This window comes from Thunnus albacares, chromosome 17, assembly GCF_914725855.1.
Source record: "Thunnus albacares chromosome 17, fThuAlb1.1, whole genome shotgun sequence".
Taxonomy (NCBI): domain Eukaryota; kingdom Metazoa; phylum Chordata; class Actinopteri; order Scombriformes; family Scombridae; genus Thunnus; species Thunnus albacares.
The window spans coordinates 27283585-27301471 of NC_058122.1; the positions used below are offsets into that span (position 1 = coordinate 27283585).

Below are 17887 nucleotides of genomic sequence, written 5' to 3' on the forward strand. Positions count from 1 at the left end.
ATCCCACTTCTGCATGTAATGTAATTTTTCTTGTTCTGTGGATAACAATGTCTGTTTGTAAAGCACCTCAAATATCTTAACATATATTAGATAGATTACCATGAAGAGGTTGTTTTGACCCAATTTTAGTGTTATTTTTTATTTTACTGTTGGGTTATTTACCCAAACTAAAGCTTGTTATAATCTGTTATAACAGTTTTTAGCTAAAACCTGAGCTTGTTGTGTGTGACTCTGACTCAAAATAACAGATTGCTACTAGGTAAAGTTAACCCAGTGTTGTGTTGGTGCTATATTGACTGAAATTGGGTAAAAATTAAACCCAGTGATTTTTAGTTTGTAGACTCTTATAATTAATTTCTGAAATATCAAATGTAAATGCAGATGAAGATGAAAACAAATATGAATCTAAGCTAGCTGTGAGTGTTCTGGGGTCATCGTTTTTAAACATAATAGCAATCATCATCATCATCATCACCAATCTCAACCTACTAATAATAATCTATATAATAATAATACTGATCAACATCATTATCATTCATCAGAAAAATTCAGACAGAAGAAATTTTGCTCATTGTTGAAAAAAACATCTTTATTAATTAGGTAAAGCTTCAGGTTGTTCACACATCTGATCAGTAAAGTCTGTTAAATGACTCTCGTTCAATGATTTCATGTTTAGATTCACTTCATCCACACAATCAGGTAGTTTAACCCAGAATGTACAAGAACATAATAAATGATTATTATCATGATAATTACAGTTGGATTGTACATTTATTTATGAATTTACAAAGTGATGGGAACAAAATATTTATGATGAAGGAAGTTCTGCTGTTTTCTCTGTTTAAGAAACAACAGCACACAAATACATCAATACAAACATGAAACTAACAGTTAGAACAAAGAGAAGTTTATATTTTAATCTGAAGAAACGTCAGTGAAGGTAAAAGACGTCATCATGGGCAGTGATAGCCTCCATGGATAAAAACACACAGGAAAAAGTGACATTTAAAGAAACTGAAAACATTAAAAGAACAACAAATGAAATGAACAACAGTGTTGACAATCCCAGTTTGATTGACAGCTGATTTCTGTGCAGTTCAGAAACACCACAGCAACGAGCTTTCAGACACAATGGAGACAAAAACATGAAGAATTACAACAAAATCTGGCACATGAAGTCTGAAATGACTTCTGTCTATTTGAGTTTACACAACTCAGCTGTGACTCCATAATCATAAAGCCGAAGTCCAGCATAGAGAGGCTGAGTGAATGTGGTCTGGACTCTGTGGAGGGGAGTCATGGTTTCAGAGATGGTGTAGAAGGACAGAATACCTGCACTGTGATCCAGGTACACTCCTACTCTGGAGGAACCAGGACCTGAGACGGGAGTTGAGACATGGTTGAACCGAAATGTATAACTGTCAGTGTGACAATTTAACATCCAAGATTTGTCATTACATCCAAATAGACATTCATTTGAATTTCCTGCTCTGCTGATATTCTTGTATGCGACTGCTACATAAACTCCTACCCCTCTCCACTCCACCTCCCAGTAACAACGTCCAGTCAGACTCTCTCTACTCAGGACCTGACTCCATCCAGTGAATCTGTCTGGGTGACGAGAATAAGACTGTTTTTGTCTCATGAGTGTTGCTTTTCTGTTCCCCTCAGATAATAACAGATGTGTGTTTGCTGTGTTTGGATCCAATGTGATTTCACATGAATATTTTAAGAACTCAGCTCTGGTCTTGGGTTCTGGTTCTGGCAGTAAAACGTCCACTTCAGCCACTGTCAGTGAGATGTTTGTCCATTTCTCCATCAGGATGTCCTGTAGTTGATCTCTGAGCTCTGACACAGCTGCTGTCATATCCTCAAAGTATCTCAGAGGACGGATATTGATGCTGGATGAGTCTGTAGATGGACTGAGTTGTGACAGTGAGGGGTAGTTGTGTAGAAACTGGTTGTGATCCTCTGTGTGTGAGAGCTGCTTCAGTTCAGCGTCTTTCCTCTTCAGCTCAGTGATCTCCTGCTCCAGCTTCTCCTGAAGCTCTTTGACTCGACTCACTTCAGTTTCCTGCTGGGATCTGATCTGCTGCTTCACATCAGAGCTTCTTTTCTGGATAAGACGGATCAGCTCAGTGAAGATCTTCTCACTGTCCTCCACTGCTTTATCAGCAGAGCGACTGACGGCCTCCACCTCCTGTTGAAGCATCTTCACATCTTTCTCTCTGTCCTGGATTCTCTGCTGGATGTTTTGTCGACTCACCTCGAGCTCTCTCTGCCTCTCAGTCCTTTCTGCTGCAGCTGAGACTGTGTCGTGGCCTTTATGTTCATCCACAGAGCAGAGATAACAGATACTCTGCTGATCAGTACGGCAGAACATCTTCATCACCTCATCATGACAAGAGCAGATGTTCTCCTGGAGTTTCTCTGAGGGGTCGACCAGCTTGTGTTTCTTTAATGGAGCTGCATGATAATGAGACTGGAGGTGTTTCTCACAGTAAGAGGCTGGACAAGTCAGACAGGACTTGAGGGCTTTCAGCTTCCTCCCAGTGCAGACATCACAGGCCACATCTTCAGGTCCAGCATAGCAGTGATCAGCAGGAGCAGCTTGGAGTCCAGTCTTCTTCAGCTGCTCCACTAAAGCTGCTAACATGGTGCTTTTCACCAGGACAGGCCTCGGTGCGAAGGTCTGTCTGCACTGAGGGCAGCTGTAGATCTTCTTCTGATTCTCTTCATCCCAGAAGTCTTTAATACATCTCATGCAGTAGCTGTGTCCACAGGGAATAGTCACCGGATCCTTCAGTAGATCCAGACAGATCGAACAAGAGAAGGTTTCTCGGTCCAGCTGATCTCCTTTCTGCGCCATTTCAGTTCTCAGTTGAAACGACTGTCTGAGATTCACTTCCTGACAGGTGAAACCAGTTTGGACTTTGATCTGAACAACACGTGTTTCTGCAATAAATGGAGCCTGACAGGTCTTGTACTGCATTACATGTTGGTTACACCAATCTGCAAACTGTAGATCTGAAGGGGAGGGAACAAGGAAATATGAGCACAGAGTGGAGCTTGTTGTGTTTGAGAGCAGGAAGAAGAGGGAGGGCTTATCAAGCGCTGATTCATTCCAGGTAGAGGAGCAATTTTAAAGGGATACTGGCTGCTTTTCATTTGACTAACGTGTCTCCTCGCCTCCCTCACTCACATCTCAGCTCCTCCCAGCGAGGACGGAGGAGTTTAATTCACCAAAATTGACGTCCTCACTCACTCTGGTGTTATTTTGAGGAGACGACAATGACGCACAGCATCTCCACTGTCAATTATGAAGAAGTCAGCTATCAATATGTAGAAATTATTAATTAACAGTTTAAACTGTTACTTAATAATTTCTGCATATTGATAGCTGGAAGGAAAACAGCTGATAACTGCTCCAATATTTTATCACTTGATTATAAATCTACAGTAGCGTCTGGCTGTCACAGAATAAGACACAAATAAACAATTTAAACCTGTCAATTACTGAAAGAACAGAACTGATGTAAAGGAGCAATAAAAAACAGCTGCAGCCTGCAGAATATGTTCAAATAAAATATTGCTTATTTAGTTTGTGACAGTCTGACGTCCTGTGACACAGCTGTGTGACGTCATATTTTCCTGAAGAAGCTGAGACGTACTGAAACAGAGAAGAAGAAGAAAAGAGAAGCCTTCTGGCTTATGAAGAAAAATAAACAAATAGTGTGTCAAGCACTCATGAATACACATCAAATCTGCAATATATTCTATATGCATATTAATGAGACCAAATGCTACCTTGTACACATAAAAAGTAGTGATGGAAAGTCACTAAGTACATTTACATAATTATTGTATCTAAGTACAATTTTGAGATACTTGTACTTTAATTGATTATTTCCATTTGATGCTACTTTATACTTCCACTCCACTACATTTATTTGACAGCTTTAGTCATCTATCAGATCAATATTTTACACATAAAACATTTGATCAGTTTGTTATATATGTATTGTTATAGATTAGACTATTCAACAGTATACGGTGTTAAAATGAGCTCCACCTGGAAAACATTAAATGCTTTAGTGAAGAAAGCTGAAAGTAAAGAGACTGACTGACAAACGTTTGTCTGCTCTGAACATCAACTCTGTACTTTGTGGTGTTTCAGGAGGAAAACTGCCTCAAATAAACTCTCATTTTAGTTTCACATCTTCTCCAGAAGCTTTGAATGAGATCCTGAGATGAAGACAGAAGAAAACACTTTGCTCACTGTTGAAAAAAAAATCTTTGTTGATTATGTAAAGCTTCAGATTGTTCACATATCTGATCAGTAAAGTCTGTTAAATGACTCTTGTTCAATGATTTCATGTTTAGATTCACTTCATCCACACAATCAGGTAGTTTAACCCAGAATGTACAAGAACATAATAAATGATTATTATCATGATAATTACAGTTTGATTGTACATTTCTTTATGAATTTACAAAGTGATGAGAACAAAATATTTATGATGAAGGAAGTACTGCTGTTTTCTCTGTTTAAGAAACAACAACACACAAATACATCAATACAAATATGAAACGAACATTTAAAACAAAGTGAAGTTTATATTTTAATCTGAAGAAACGTCAGTGAAGGTAAAAGACGTCATCATGGGCAGCGATAGCCTCCATGGATAGAAACACACAGGAAAAAGTGACATTTAAATAAACTGAAAACATTAAAAGAACAACAAATAAAAAGAACAAAAGTGTTGACAATCCCAGTTTGATTGACAGCTGATTTCTGTGCAGTTCAGAAACATCACAGCAACGAGCTCTCAGAAACAATGGAGACAAAAACATGAAGAATTACAACAGAATCTGACACATGAAGTCTGAAATGACTTCTGTCTATTTGAGTTTACAAAACTCAGCTGTGACTCCATAATTATAAAGCCCAAGTCCAGCATAGAGAGGCTGAGTGAATGTGGTCTGGACTCTGTGGAGGAGAGTCATGGTTTCAGAGACGCTGTAGAAGGACAGAATACCTGCTCTGTGATCCAGGTACACTCCTACTTTGGAGGAACCAGGACCTGAGACGGGAGTTGAGATGTTGTTGAACCAAAATGTATAACTGTCAGTGTGACAATTTAACATCCAAGATTTGTCATTAAATCCAAATCCACATTCATCTGAGTCGCCTACTCTGGTGATATTCTTGTATGCGACTGCTACACGAACTCCTACCCCTCTCCACTCCACCTCCCAGTAACAACGTCCAGTCAGACTCTCTTTACTCAGGACCTGATAATATACAGTGAATCTGTCTGGGTGACGAGAATAAGACTGTTGTTGACTCATGAATGTTGCTTTTCTGTTCCCCTCAGACAATAACAGACATGTGTATGCTGTGTTTGGATCCAGTGTGATTTCTTGTTTATATTTTAAGAATCCAGCTCTGGTCTTGGGTTCTGGTTGTGACAGTAAAACGTCCACTTCAGTCACTGTCAGTGAGATGTTTGTCCATTTCTCCCTCAGGATGTCCTGTAGTTGATCTCTGACCTCTGACACAGCTGCTGTCACATCCTCAAAGTATCTCAGAGGACGGATATTGATGCTGGATGAGTCTGTAGGTTCACTGAGTTGTGACAGTGAGGGGTAGTTGTGTAGAAACTGGATGTGATCCTCTGTGTGTGAGAGCTGCTTCAGTTCAGCGTCTTTCCTCTTCAGCTCAGTGATCTCCTGCTCCAGCTTCTCCTGAAGCTCTTTGACTCGACTCACTTCAGTTTCCTGCTGGGATCTGATCTGCTGCTTCACATCAGAGCTTCTTTTCTGAATGAGACGGATCAGCTCAGTGAAGATCTTCTCACTGTCCTCCACTGCTTTATCAGCAGAGCGACTGACGGCCTCCACCTCCTGTTGAAGCAGCTTCACATCTTTCTCTCTGTCCTGGATTCTCTGCTGGATTTGTTGTCGACTCATCTCGAGCTCTCTCTGCCTCTCAGTCCTTTCTGCTGCAGCTGAGACTGTGTCGTGGCCTTTATGTTCATCCACAGAGCAGAGATAACAGATACTCTGCTGATCAGTACGGCAGAATATCTTCATCACCTCATCATGACGAGAGCAGATGTTCTCCTGGAGCTTCTCTGAGGGGTTGACCAGCTTGTGTTTCTTTAATGGAGCTGCATCATAATGAGGCTGGAGGTGATTCTCACAGTAAGAGGCCAGACACACCAGACAGGACTTGAGGGCTTTCCGCTTCCTCCCAGTGCAGACATCACAGGCCACATCTTCAGGTGCAGCATAGCAGTGATCAGCAGGAGCAGCTTGGAGTTCAGTTTTCTTCATCTGCTCCACTAAAGCTGCTAACATGGTGTTTTTCACCAGGACAGGCCTCGGTGCGAAGGTCTGTCTGCACTGAGGGCAGCTGTAGATCTTCCTCTGATCCTCTCCATCCCAGAATTCTTTAATACAGCTCATGCAGTAGCTGTGTCCACAGGGAATAGTCACCGGATCCTTCAGTAGATCCAGACAGATCGAACAAGAGAAGGTTTCTCGGTCCAGCTGATCTCCTTTCTGCGCCATTTCAGCTCTCACGCGGCAACAACTGTCTGAGTTTCACTTCCCGACAGGTGAAACAAGTTTGGACTTTGCTCTTGTGCTACTTTACATGTTTGTTACACCAATCTGCAAACTGTAGATCTGAAGGGGAGGGAACAAGGAAATATGAGCACAGAGTGGAGCTTGTTGTGTTTGAGAGCAGGAAGAAGAGGGAGGGCTTATCAAGTGCTGATTCATTCCAGGCAGAGGAGCAGTTTTAAAGGGATACTGGCTGCTTTCCATTTGGCTAACATGGCTCCTCGCTTCCCTCACTCATGTCTCAGCTCCTCCCAGCGAGGACGGAGGGATTTAATTCACCAAAAGTGACTTCCTCACTCACTCTGGTGTTATTTTGAGGAGATGGCAATGATGCACAGCATCTCCACTGTCAAATATGAAGAAGTCAGCTATTAAGTAACAGTTTAAACTCTAAAGTTTAAATTTAAAATTTATGTACAATTGATTAACAGTTTAAACTGTTACTTAATAATTTCTACATATTGATAGCTCACATATGTGACAAAGGTGATGGTTCAGTCTCTGCAGCTTCTTCATGTGCTGCTGAAGATGGAGCTGCAGTCTCATATTCTGATGCAGGTTTGTCTCATCCTGATAGAAGAAGAGTATCAATGAAAAAGGCTCAACCGGAGTTCTTGCTGCTGACCATTAATGCAAAACAGGTTGTAATGTTTTATGTTTCTCTTTGTGTTTTCATACAAGTATCTTATCAGGAGTTTGATTACTTCAGGGTGTTGTTTACCAGTGAGGGTGAGATGAAGCATGGATTTATGGTCCAGACATCACCTGTGGACGGGAACTTTTGGTAGAGTTAGGTATCAGTAATCGATAACTTTAAGGGATTTAACCGAAATAACCCAGTCGCAAATAGTATTGAAACTGGCCATTTTAGTTACATAGATGGCGCTAGAGAGCACATTTTGGCACTTTGGGGTTAATTTTTACATTTTATCAAATTTTTCACCAGACCTGATGTGCCTGCCAAATTTGGTGAGTTTTTGAGCATGTTTAGGGGGTCAAATTTAGGGTTTAAGTGGCGTAATAATAAAGAAAGAAACAAACAAACAAACACACGAAAAACTATAGGATCCTCGCCCTTAGGCCTCTGCCTTTTGGACTCGGTCCCTAATGAATATTGTTAAATTGCAGTGGTTTTACAGTAGAGTGTTTACTGTGTTTACACATTTACTGTGAACCACTCGGTTGACTTTCTTGCGGACGTCTCTGTGCTAACGGGAACGTTTGTGTTCGTATCCCAGAATCCTCCAGGTTTGCCCGGCATCGCAGTGTCCTGGCTCGTGTGCGTCCTGCGCGGCAGCAGATTCGTCATCGACTGGCACAACTACGGCTACACCATCATGTCCCTGAGCCACGGATCCACACACCCGGTGGTCCGCCTGGCAAAGTGGTCAGTAAACCAACACTGTCTGTGGTTGTTATCTTGAGTCTCAGAGTATTTATCCAACGTTTTATGGTGCTCGATTTATAGGAAATACATTCTTTGTTGTATAATTTCTGGCTTTCTGATGTATTTAAGGGGCCTAAAAGATTTGCTGCTGACTCTGTTCTGGTCGTCTTTCAGGTACGAACACTTCTTCGGCCCTCTGGCCTCTCACAACCTGTGTGTTACAAACGCCATGAAGGACGACTTGCAGAAAAACTGGGGCATCAAGTTTGATTTTGTTTTTCACTTATCATGTTGTGCAGCTATGTACAACAACATTTAATAATTACAGCAAATTTCATCATAATCTGTTGAGATATCCTCCTCTGGACCAAAGAGTGGCACCAACAGACCGACCACCGTCAATGAAAACACTCAGGACCAAAAACATAAAGGACATAAAGCCCTTGAAAATGTCTGAAGTATTCAGGAGATTCTGTCGGAGCAGACGGGACAATGAGGTGAAGGAATCTGTGATTTCTCCACCTGAACAAAAACCTTTTTTTCCTTCCAGCACTTGAATGTATAAAAACACTTTGATATGATGTACATTTGTAAATAAAATCTTTATTGTGCTACAGACAGTGATGTACTGAGTACTGCACTTATGTTCCATCTCACGGCTCATTTTATAGATTAATATTTTACACATAAAACAGTCATTTTATAAAAATGCTGTTATATATGAGACCACTGGTCTACCCTCAGGATCCAGATGTTCCCTTTGACACACTGACTAATTTAACATCCACTCAGTATATCTCCATCCATCCGTTCTACCTGTCAGTGGATTCAAACTCACAAGTGATTACAATAATTCACAAGTATTATTACAACAGAATCAGAGGTGTAGTGATGTGTTTAGTTAGGAGGTAGAGAGGGAGGCGTCTCCATCAGTGTGTTGATCAGTGCTGAGATCCTTTACTGAAGTAAGAGAAGCAATATTGTGATATAAATATACTCATTACAAGTAACTGTAGTGAAAATGTCACATCGGTTAAGTAAAAGCACATAAGTATTGGGCCAGTGTACCCAGTAACACCACTGAGCAGAACCTTTAAACAGGCCTGACACAAAGAGGGAAATACTACAGCAGCGTACTGCTGCCACCATGACAAAAAATGTTTGCTCAGTTTCTAACAAATTCCTTTCTACATTGTTACAAGATATTTTTCATGTTATCCTGACATATTTCCTCATTATTACTAGATACCAAATTATTCAGTTTTTACAGTAAACCTTTCTTATTATATCACAAAACTTCTGATATTTCACAAGCCAAATAATTGCCTAAAGAGACAATATTTTAGCCTACATCAGCTAGAAAAAGTGATAATTACTGGTTTATATGGTATCACAGTCAGAGCAGATGGTCACACTGAGCCTGATTGCATCCTGCTACACAGACTCTGAACAACAACCCACATTAGCTTTCCTGCTAAAGTCTCCTTATTATCTAACTCATGAACATGAGCACACATCTCGTCCTGCAGCTTAGCTTGTTGAACGAGCCAACAAACAAACATTCACTGCTAGCATCAGTTAGCCGCTAGGTAGCTAATTAGCTGCCAATTAAAATGATGCTTACATCTAAATGGGGCCATCTTTGCATAATGAGTAGTTTTACTTTTGATACTTACATTTTGCCGCTAATACTTGTGTACTTCTACTTCAGTAATGTTTTCAATGCACTTCTACTTGTAATGGAGTATATTTTCATTGTGGTATTTCCACTTTTACTGAAGTACAACATTTCAGTTCTTCTTCCAGTACTGCCTCTGGTCGTGTCACATGTACAGTTTGATCATTTCTATTGCAGAGACTCTGTTGTAAGTGAACACTTTGCTGACGGGTCCTGTGATCACATGATGGCTGATCCCGGCATTTTCTGTGCAAAAACAAACAAAATCGGTCAGTTTACTGAAGCTATAAAACAGTTTAAAGCATCACAAAGACAAGACGAGACAAGAGAAGGACAAAGAGTTAAATAACTTCATGAAAAGTCAGGAGGCTTTTATTAAATCTAAACTAATTCTCATCGTATTGAAGAAATATGTCACAAATCTATCGATATGACTCTTAAATGTGTTTTAATAGCTTTTGGTTATTTAAAAATAATAGAGTTGCAATAATTAGACGACAACAGGAAATTTATCTGCAGCCATTTTGAAAATCCAATAATGTTTTTTTTTTTTAAGCAAAAATGCGAAAAGTTTGCTGGCTGCAGTTTCTCAAATGTGATGATTTGAAGCTTTTATGTGTCATATATGATAGAAAACTGAACATCTTTAGGTTCTTAGTTGATCAGACAAAACAAGACGTTTGATAACGTCACCATGGCTGCAAGAAATCATAACCCGCATTTTTTTTTTTTTACTATTTTCTTACATAATGAAAACAATTGTCCCAGTCCTGAAAAATAAAACATACTGATGCCTCAACCTGCATCAAACTCTCAGTCTAAGATTAACAGACTCTCAGTAAACAGACCGAGAATTCGCCGCTGCCTCCTCTCCTCGGTCATCGTCTCTTACCCAGCTGCTGCTTGAAGCCGCTGTAGGTCTCCGGGTTTCGGACGGTGGAGCAGATGAAGACCTCCGGGAGGACTTCAGCGGACGAACACCTCAGGATCTTGGACAGCAGCTTCACCAGACTTCCTACGATGTCGGGGTCGTACACCACATCTGCACACAGAGATGAAACATCTGTGAGGGTTCAGCATTATCACTGCTGACGACGGTATTTGTACGGTACTTGTTTTGCGTTAGTTGTACAGGTCTGATTAATAAAGGAAGCATAAAACAATTAATTAATTTTCCCATTTTCACTTGAATCATGGATGATATTATAATCAGGGAGAAGAGGCGAGTCTGTTTTCTTTCAGCAGTAAAAACATTTCAATTAAAATTGTTTTTTTTTATGAGGCTAAAAACTCCTGACATGAGCTATAAGACAAATTACAAGACATAACAGATTATTAAATAATGACAGAATATCAATAAATGTACACTCAAACACTAAATTAATTCAAATGTTGCAGCCAGTAGAAATGTTTCACGTGTCTGAGCAGCAACTTTACAAACTGATTTGTCGGATCTGTTCACAATATAATGATGTTTGTCAAAACTGTTAAATATTTCACACAGTCTTCTGTCACGCTGGAGGACATCACTGCACCGCTGTGCTAGCAGTGGTAACTGTGCACCCTTATTATTATTATTATTATTTGGACAGATTATACGCGCAAACACAAAGTCTAAGGCATCAGAAGAGTCCGCCGTCATCACAAACTGACGTTGCCTCAGATGACGGTTTAGAGGAACCATCTCTTCCTTGCATCTCTGTGTTGTGTCTTACTTACGTGGAAGAAGATGCGAAGATAAGATGCCAGTTGGAGACCATGCATTAGCCACTAGTAGCATAACACACTCAAATTTCCAACCATGCTGTTGAGTTGCATTGTGGGTAATGTAGGCAGAAGAGTTTAACAAGGGGGAAGAATGTGCAAAATAAAAAAAGATGATATGTCTGGTTCTGCTGCATTGATTTTCATCCCTTTTTAAAAAAAAAAAAGTCCATCATGAGTCAAACGATGCAAGTGACAATGAAAGTTTATTTCCTTCCAGGCTCATATCAAGACTGAACTCTGACCTGCGGCGATGACGACATCAGCCCTGATCTCTTTTAACCGCTCCTCCGTCACTCCCGTCCAGTCCAGCTCCTCCACGCTGACCGAAGGTGACGTCTGCTCGGCCAGACCGTTCAGCTCCACGTTGTCTCTCAGTTTCTGCAGGACTCTGGGGTGACAGTCGCTGAAGACGTATCTGGACGGGCTGCAGGAGCGACAGATGGTGACGCCGGTCAACCCCACGCCGCTGCCCAGCTCCAGAACCGTCCTAAAGACAGATTTAAAAACTGAGTTTATCACTGAAAGGAGCCTGTGTGATGGAAATCTGGGATCCTCGACTCCAGACGCGAGATGACTTTGTGTTCTTGTGCCAGCTTTCATCCCCAAAAATGTTCAAAATTTGACAGTTTTCCACAGAAACATTACTTGTCACTTGCTCCCAGCGGTGACGGAGGAAGTATTCAGATCCTTTACTTAAATAGTGTGAAAATACTCCAAAACAGGTAAAAATCCTGTATTAAAAATGTCCCTTAAACCTGCTTTAACTGATGTTTTGTCAATTCGTTTTCAACAGAAACAAGTGGTGAACACAACACTGCCGTTTGGTGCTGAGCAGGTAGTGTACAGCGGCTTTTTGCAGCTTTTCCTCTGAAAACAACGCTATGAGACGCTGAGAGTGAACCAGAACAGTAAAGTTGCAGCCGGACAGATAAACAATGAGCTGAAACTCACTATAAAGCTCCGTAAAGCCGAGAGGAGCTGCAGAGTCTCTGATAATTCTCTGCAGGTTCATCACTACGAGCCACGACCAACACATTACACACTGACTGATCAGACTGTGGTATTATGACAAACATCTAGGTGTGACTTTATAGTTGGAGGCGGTCTAACCTGCCAGTGAAGGACTGCCGGTGATCCAGGGCCCACTCTGCCAGGTAGAGAGCCGCCTCCCAGGTCACCAGGCCGGTGGTTCCCTCTGAGATCACAGCTACGTTCTCCAACAGGCTGACAGCGTCACCACACGGCTGCAGGACGTAAACCCAGACGTTACTGACAGGAATGATACATTTTTTATATGTTTATTACATATTAATGACATTAGAGAGCAGTTTACGTCAATCAAACTGTGACATTATCTCACTGCCAAATAACTTTATACATATTTTCCCAAAAGTTTTATACTTTTTGTTTTGTTTTATGAGTTCTTCCTGTAGCTGTCTCACCATCATCATCACCTTTTTTAAAGGATATATCTGGTGATTTTCTGTATTTTTCTTATTGTCAACAATTTTTTCTTATTGCCACACTGCTGCACTGGGTGACATGTTCCTTCATCATGTTAGTTTGTTTAGAAACGGCTCCAAAGACTAATAACAGCATCATGTTTTCAGTCTCTGGAGAGTAGTTCTGTGTACGGCAGACGCTACTGAGCACGTGCAGGAACACAGTTCTGTTTACAGCTTCAGCAGCTTGTTGTGCTTCATATCACAACCTCTGGACTTTATATATTATAAATTCCTCAAACAACTTCAGTACTTGAGATTTTGTAATAAATGAAACTACATATTTGTGATTAGTTTTTAAAGATCTTTAGTAGGAACCAATGAACTTGGAGCTGAGAGTCACAGTCAGAACAGGAAGTGTTGAGAGACGGACAAACACATCATTGGTTTCTTTTCATGGGATTTGTTGACAATAAGAAAAATATCAAAAAACGTCCTTAAAGAAGGACTGATAGAAGATTTATGAAAAAACACATCTGTAGGTTTCAATAATTTCTTCATTTTCAAGCAGCCAAAACCAATAAATTTTCCTCTATAAAGCTCCTGCGTGTGTTTCAGTGAGTGTTGAGTGTTTGCAGCAGGTTTGGTACCAGTAAGTAACTCTTGTAGCACTCCGTCGTCTCCGCAGCAGCCACAACCTCGGCCAGGGCGTCGTACAGCTCGTCCAGAGGATCACAGTCTGAAGCCTCCAGCTGGAGAGACGAGAACACGACACTCAGAACAGCTCAGATCTGATCTGAAACTATTCACTGCTTATTAATCACCTTTCTTTTATAGTTTAAGGTTGTTTAGTTCACTTTACCGACAGACAGAATCCATAATGCAACACAAGGAAACATCTTACAGGGAACATTAAAGTAACTTAAAGATGAACCAATAATAATAAAACATTTTTAAGTGTTATGACTAATACTAGGATATCAGGTCTAAATGAGTTTCGTGGTGCTGAATCTGAAGTGACTGATACATCGTTAAAATACTGTTAATATCAAGTAAAAAGGCTAAAAATGATCCAAATGGAACAACTGACATTTATCTAAAGAATACAAGGAGCACAACTGGAAGAAAAATGGGAAAAATGGGAATTATCTAATACTTTAAAAAAACAACATGGGAATGGAGCTTGAGTGGTGGAAAAATCTGAATGAACATCTCAAACTGTTTTTTTTCTGTGTGTGTGAGAGTTTCTTTTGTTATTGTTGTGGTTTTACATTGAAATTTACTTTAAAAATCACATTTCTAATTGCCAGGAAAATTCAACAAATATAAAACCTTCATGGATTAAAAATCGATGATACAAACAGTCATAATTGACCTAATTTGCAGTTTGAAGTGTCGACAGTTTTAAAGATGTCTGTTTTATAACAGTGCTCTGGTGTTTCTTTGACCTTATCAGAAAAAGGGTATTTATAAAAGGTAAAAGACACTTCTGTAAACCTGTAATCTTTATCTATTTTCATTTATTTATTGTCCTTATCTCTATTAGATTTTATTTTAAATATATGATCGGATGATTTTATTGTCACCTCACAGCCAGAAGGTCCTGGTTTCAGACCCCGGCTGTCCCAGGTCCTTTCCTCCCTCCATCAAAGACCTGTATGTTGGGATCAATACTATAAAATACTTCAACAATAAAATATTTCTTCTATGTTTTAGTCTTGTGTCTTTTATGTTGTTCTATGTCATTTCGGGACATATTTGACATTGCTTTATTATTGTATTATTTGTATATTTCAATATTTGGCAGATAAAGTTGGAATAGAAATACAGTCTACAGGTCAGAGACACACTATAATATAATATAATATAATATAATATAATATAATATAATATAATATAATATAATATAATATAATATCTATATATAGTGTATAACTAATACTAATACTGATGTTTTACTTTAATTCATCGCAGCTGTTTTCTTTTATTTCTGCATCTTGTGCATCACTGGTGGCTTCTGCTCAGACTACAGATGGAAAATGAGCTTCTAGTTTTATCTAATTTATTGTGCATTTATGTCTCTGTTAAATAATCAATAAATAAACAAAAAAACAAACATTACAGACCACCGACCCGTCTGATGAGCTCGGACAGAAACAGCCTCCGATATCTGACTGATGGCGGAAACTTCCGGCACAGAGAGTGAAGACACGTCTGAAACAGGAAGTAAATCCATATTATTCTTTATTTTATTGATCACTCAGGACTGATTTGTGATTGTTACGTCATCAGAGGTTTGTGTGTTGATCTGCTTTTACCTGTTTTAGGATGTCTGATATTAATTCTGATGATTTGTTGCTTTCAAGGTCGTTTTCTAGAAACTGTGAAAGTAGAAATGAGCAGTTAGTGACCGACAAAAACACAAACCCGCCATCGTCTCACACACAGACGGACAAACCTTTACACCTCTTAACCAATCACAATTAACCACCAAGCAGCAGCTTAACAGATCAAAACGTCTCCCTAAAGTCTTCCCTCTTCTCCAGCTGGCTAATCAATCACACTAAATAACTAATAAATTCATAATAAATTATTTCCCTGTTGAAACATCCAGTAGCAGATAATATTTTCCAGATTGTAGTTTTGTTTATTTGTATTAAAAAGGCCTTTTTTAATTTTTAGAATACAACCAATCACAGAGCTCCCTCACATGTTTTCTACCTGGTAACAAGCCAAACTCAGATCCTGATTGGCTGGGAAACACCGGGATTCATTTTCTTGTCTGTGGGTTAATTGTGCAGTTTTCAGTCTTTATCATTATTTTTATTCCTCGTACGTTCTTACAGCTAAAAACATGTTTCCAGTTCTAACATGTTTAGCATATTTTCACTTTTCTTTTTTGATATCCGTCATAGTTATTGAGAAATCGATCAGTTCATTAATTAATTCATTGACTGACAGAAAAATTAACCAGAAACCATCCAATTCATCCTTTCAGTGATCTTTTTAAAAGCAAAAATGACTGAAATTTGCTGGTTTCAGCTTCTCAAATGTCAACATCGTTCACTGTTTTTCTTTTTCTTAACTTATAATAAACTGAACATATTAATCTTTTACACTACTGGTCTCACAAAACAAAAGATCAATTTCTTACAATTTTCTGATATATTATAAACCAAATGATGAATCCATTAATCTAGAAAATAATCTGCAGATTAACTGATAATGAAAATAGTCGTTAGTTGCAGCTCTGTTTTAGTTTATTGTTGCTCATAACCGTTTTAATTTCAGTCTTATATTGTTTTTCAGGGTAACATCTGTCTTTACCGATGTTCACCGTCCCTGTTAAATAAACCAATAAATCAGTAAAAACAGTTTAAATTAAACTGTAACCGGACCACATGTTCATTCAAGCCACTTTCAATTTAAAGTTTTATTTGTTCAACCTTTAACCTTTATTATCTCTTATAGCAATGATCTGTTTACTAACCCTAAATCACAAACACATTTAATCAATTCTGTCACCTTCATATATTTCATACACTTCATTTCTTTGTCCATATTTCCTTTGTACAATCAATATCTCAAGTTTTATATCCCATTTCAAAACTATCATTATTCCATTCTGTAAATAGATTTTAAATGTAATCTTAATATTACTTTGTTTATTTCATTATTATTATGATCTTACTCTATTTTTATTCTTCTATGTTGTGTTATAAGACACAATAAGACACATTCTCTGTATGCTGCATTATATATATATATATGTATATATATATATATATATATATATATATGTACAGAGAGAGAGAGAGAGAGAGAGAGAGAGAGAGAGAGAGAGAGAGAGAGAGAGAGAGAGAGAAATTACATTGCATTACATTAAATACACAACGTGCAGTGAAAGCATCACAAGCAGACTACTGTGAATGTTCAGAGTGTTGAGTTTTGTGTGACTGCAGATTCTTCCATCAGATTGTCAACAGTCAACCTTCACTCAGATTTATTTTCCACAGTTTTGAATGCGAACATCAAAGCAGCAGCTGCATAAAACTGTGATTATTAATTTATTTCCGGCCTGCAGGTTGACAACATGTGTGCTGACTTATAACTGATTTGTGACATTATTTCAGCTGCATTCTGTCTGTGAGCCAATCAGAGCAGCTCAAACAGACGCTCTTCTGAATGGATTTTGTTGATTAAAAACATGTCGTCATACTCACAGTCCACGGAAGTGACGCAAGACGACTCATAGCGAAAAACGACGCCTGGAAATCCTTTAAAATATCCGTTTTATTCACTTTTCTCGTGTCTGAGGTTTGACTCAGCTCTGAACGCTCCATCTTTAGCACGTGTGCTTGTTTACTTCCGCCTTACCCACAAGGCACTGCGGTCGTTTCCAGCTAGCGCTACTGGGTTGTGTAGTTTTATTTATATGTACAAATAAACATTTCAAAATAACATACTGACTTTGCTTTTTTATTAAATACACAGGAATCTTAAAAAAAAAAACAAAGAAAAATAAATTAAAATAAACAAGTTAATAAATTAGATTAAAAACTGAAAATCGTTGAAGTAGTGTTTAAAATGAAATTATAATGAATATAATTATAATGGATTTCCACAAGCAATTTAAAAGAAGCCTTAACAGCAGGCGTCAGCAATTAGATTCAACCATGCGCCAGTTTTTCCATCATAATTAATCATAATTATAGATGAAATTATAGATTATAGATGAAAGTGTTTGGACTGTATCCAACAGCAAATGACATTTTTCCCGTTAGTACGTGAGGAAAAACAGAATTAGAGCAACTTGTATACAATATATATATATACATATATATATAAATATGGCAGAAATGACTCATATATGAAAATATTTCCACTGTGTGTTTTTATTATAATGTTTATTTATACAGGGACAAGTATACAGCATGAACTTATACCTCAGCATTTATAGACTAAGTTAGTTAGTGGTGTCTG

The 17887-nt window shown here is 38.7% G+C and overlaps 4 protein-coding genes across 4 annotated transcripts in view; 1 reads left to right on the forward strand and 3 right to left on the reverse strand.

The window, feature by feature from the left end:
• The window catches only part of alg1 (ALG1 chitobiosyldiphosphodolichol beta-mannosyltransferase), a 23103-nt gene extending 14466 nt beyond the window's left edge, over window positions 1–8637 (forward strand). Inside the window, exon 14 of the mRNA XM_044331081.1 lies at window positions 8510–8637. The gene's annotated coding sequence lies outside the window, so the exon portion shown is untranslated. The remainder of the gene's footprint in view (window positions 1–8509) is intronic.
• Window positions 1143–2875, reverse strand: LOC122966752 (tripartite motif-containing protein 16-like). The gene has a single exon (XM_044331076.1). It carries the CDS (start codon window positions 2867–2869, stop codon window positions 1196–1198), a length of 1674 nt encoding a protein of 557 aa, XP_044187011.1. The 5' UTR covers window positions 2870–2875; the 3' UTR covers window positions 1143–1195.
• On the reverse strand, window positions 4840–6992 carry LOC122966749 (tripartite motif-containing protein 16-like). The gene has a single exon (XM_044331074.1). It carries the CDS (start codon window positions 6574–6576, stop codon window positions 4903–4905), a length of 1674 nt encoding a protein of 557 aa, XP_044187009.1. The 5' UTR covers window positions 6577–6992; the 3' UTR covers window positions 4840–4902.
• eef2kmt (eukaryotic elongation factor 2 lysine methyltransferase) lies at window positions 8601–17291 on the reverse strand. The gene is made up of 8 exons (XM_044331093.1): window positions 17128–17291; window positions 15223–15285; window positions 15038–15118; window positions 13555–13656; window positions 12573–12706; window positions 11705–11949; window positions 10588–10737; window positions 8601–9941 (listed from the first exon to the last, which is right to left on the reverse strand). Exons 1-8 carry the CDS (start codon window positions 17245–17247, stop codon window positions 9841–9843), a joined length of 996 nt encoding a protein of 331 aa, XP_044187028.1. The 5' UTR covers window positions 17248–17291; the 3' UTR covers window positions 8601–9840.
• Between the last annotated feature and the right edge of the window lie 596 nt (window positions 17292–17887).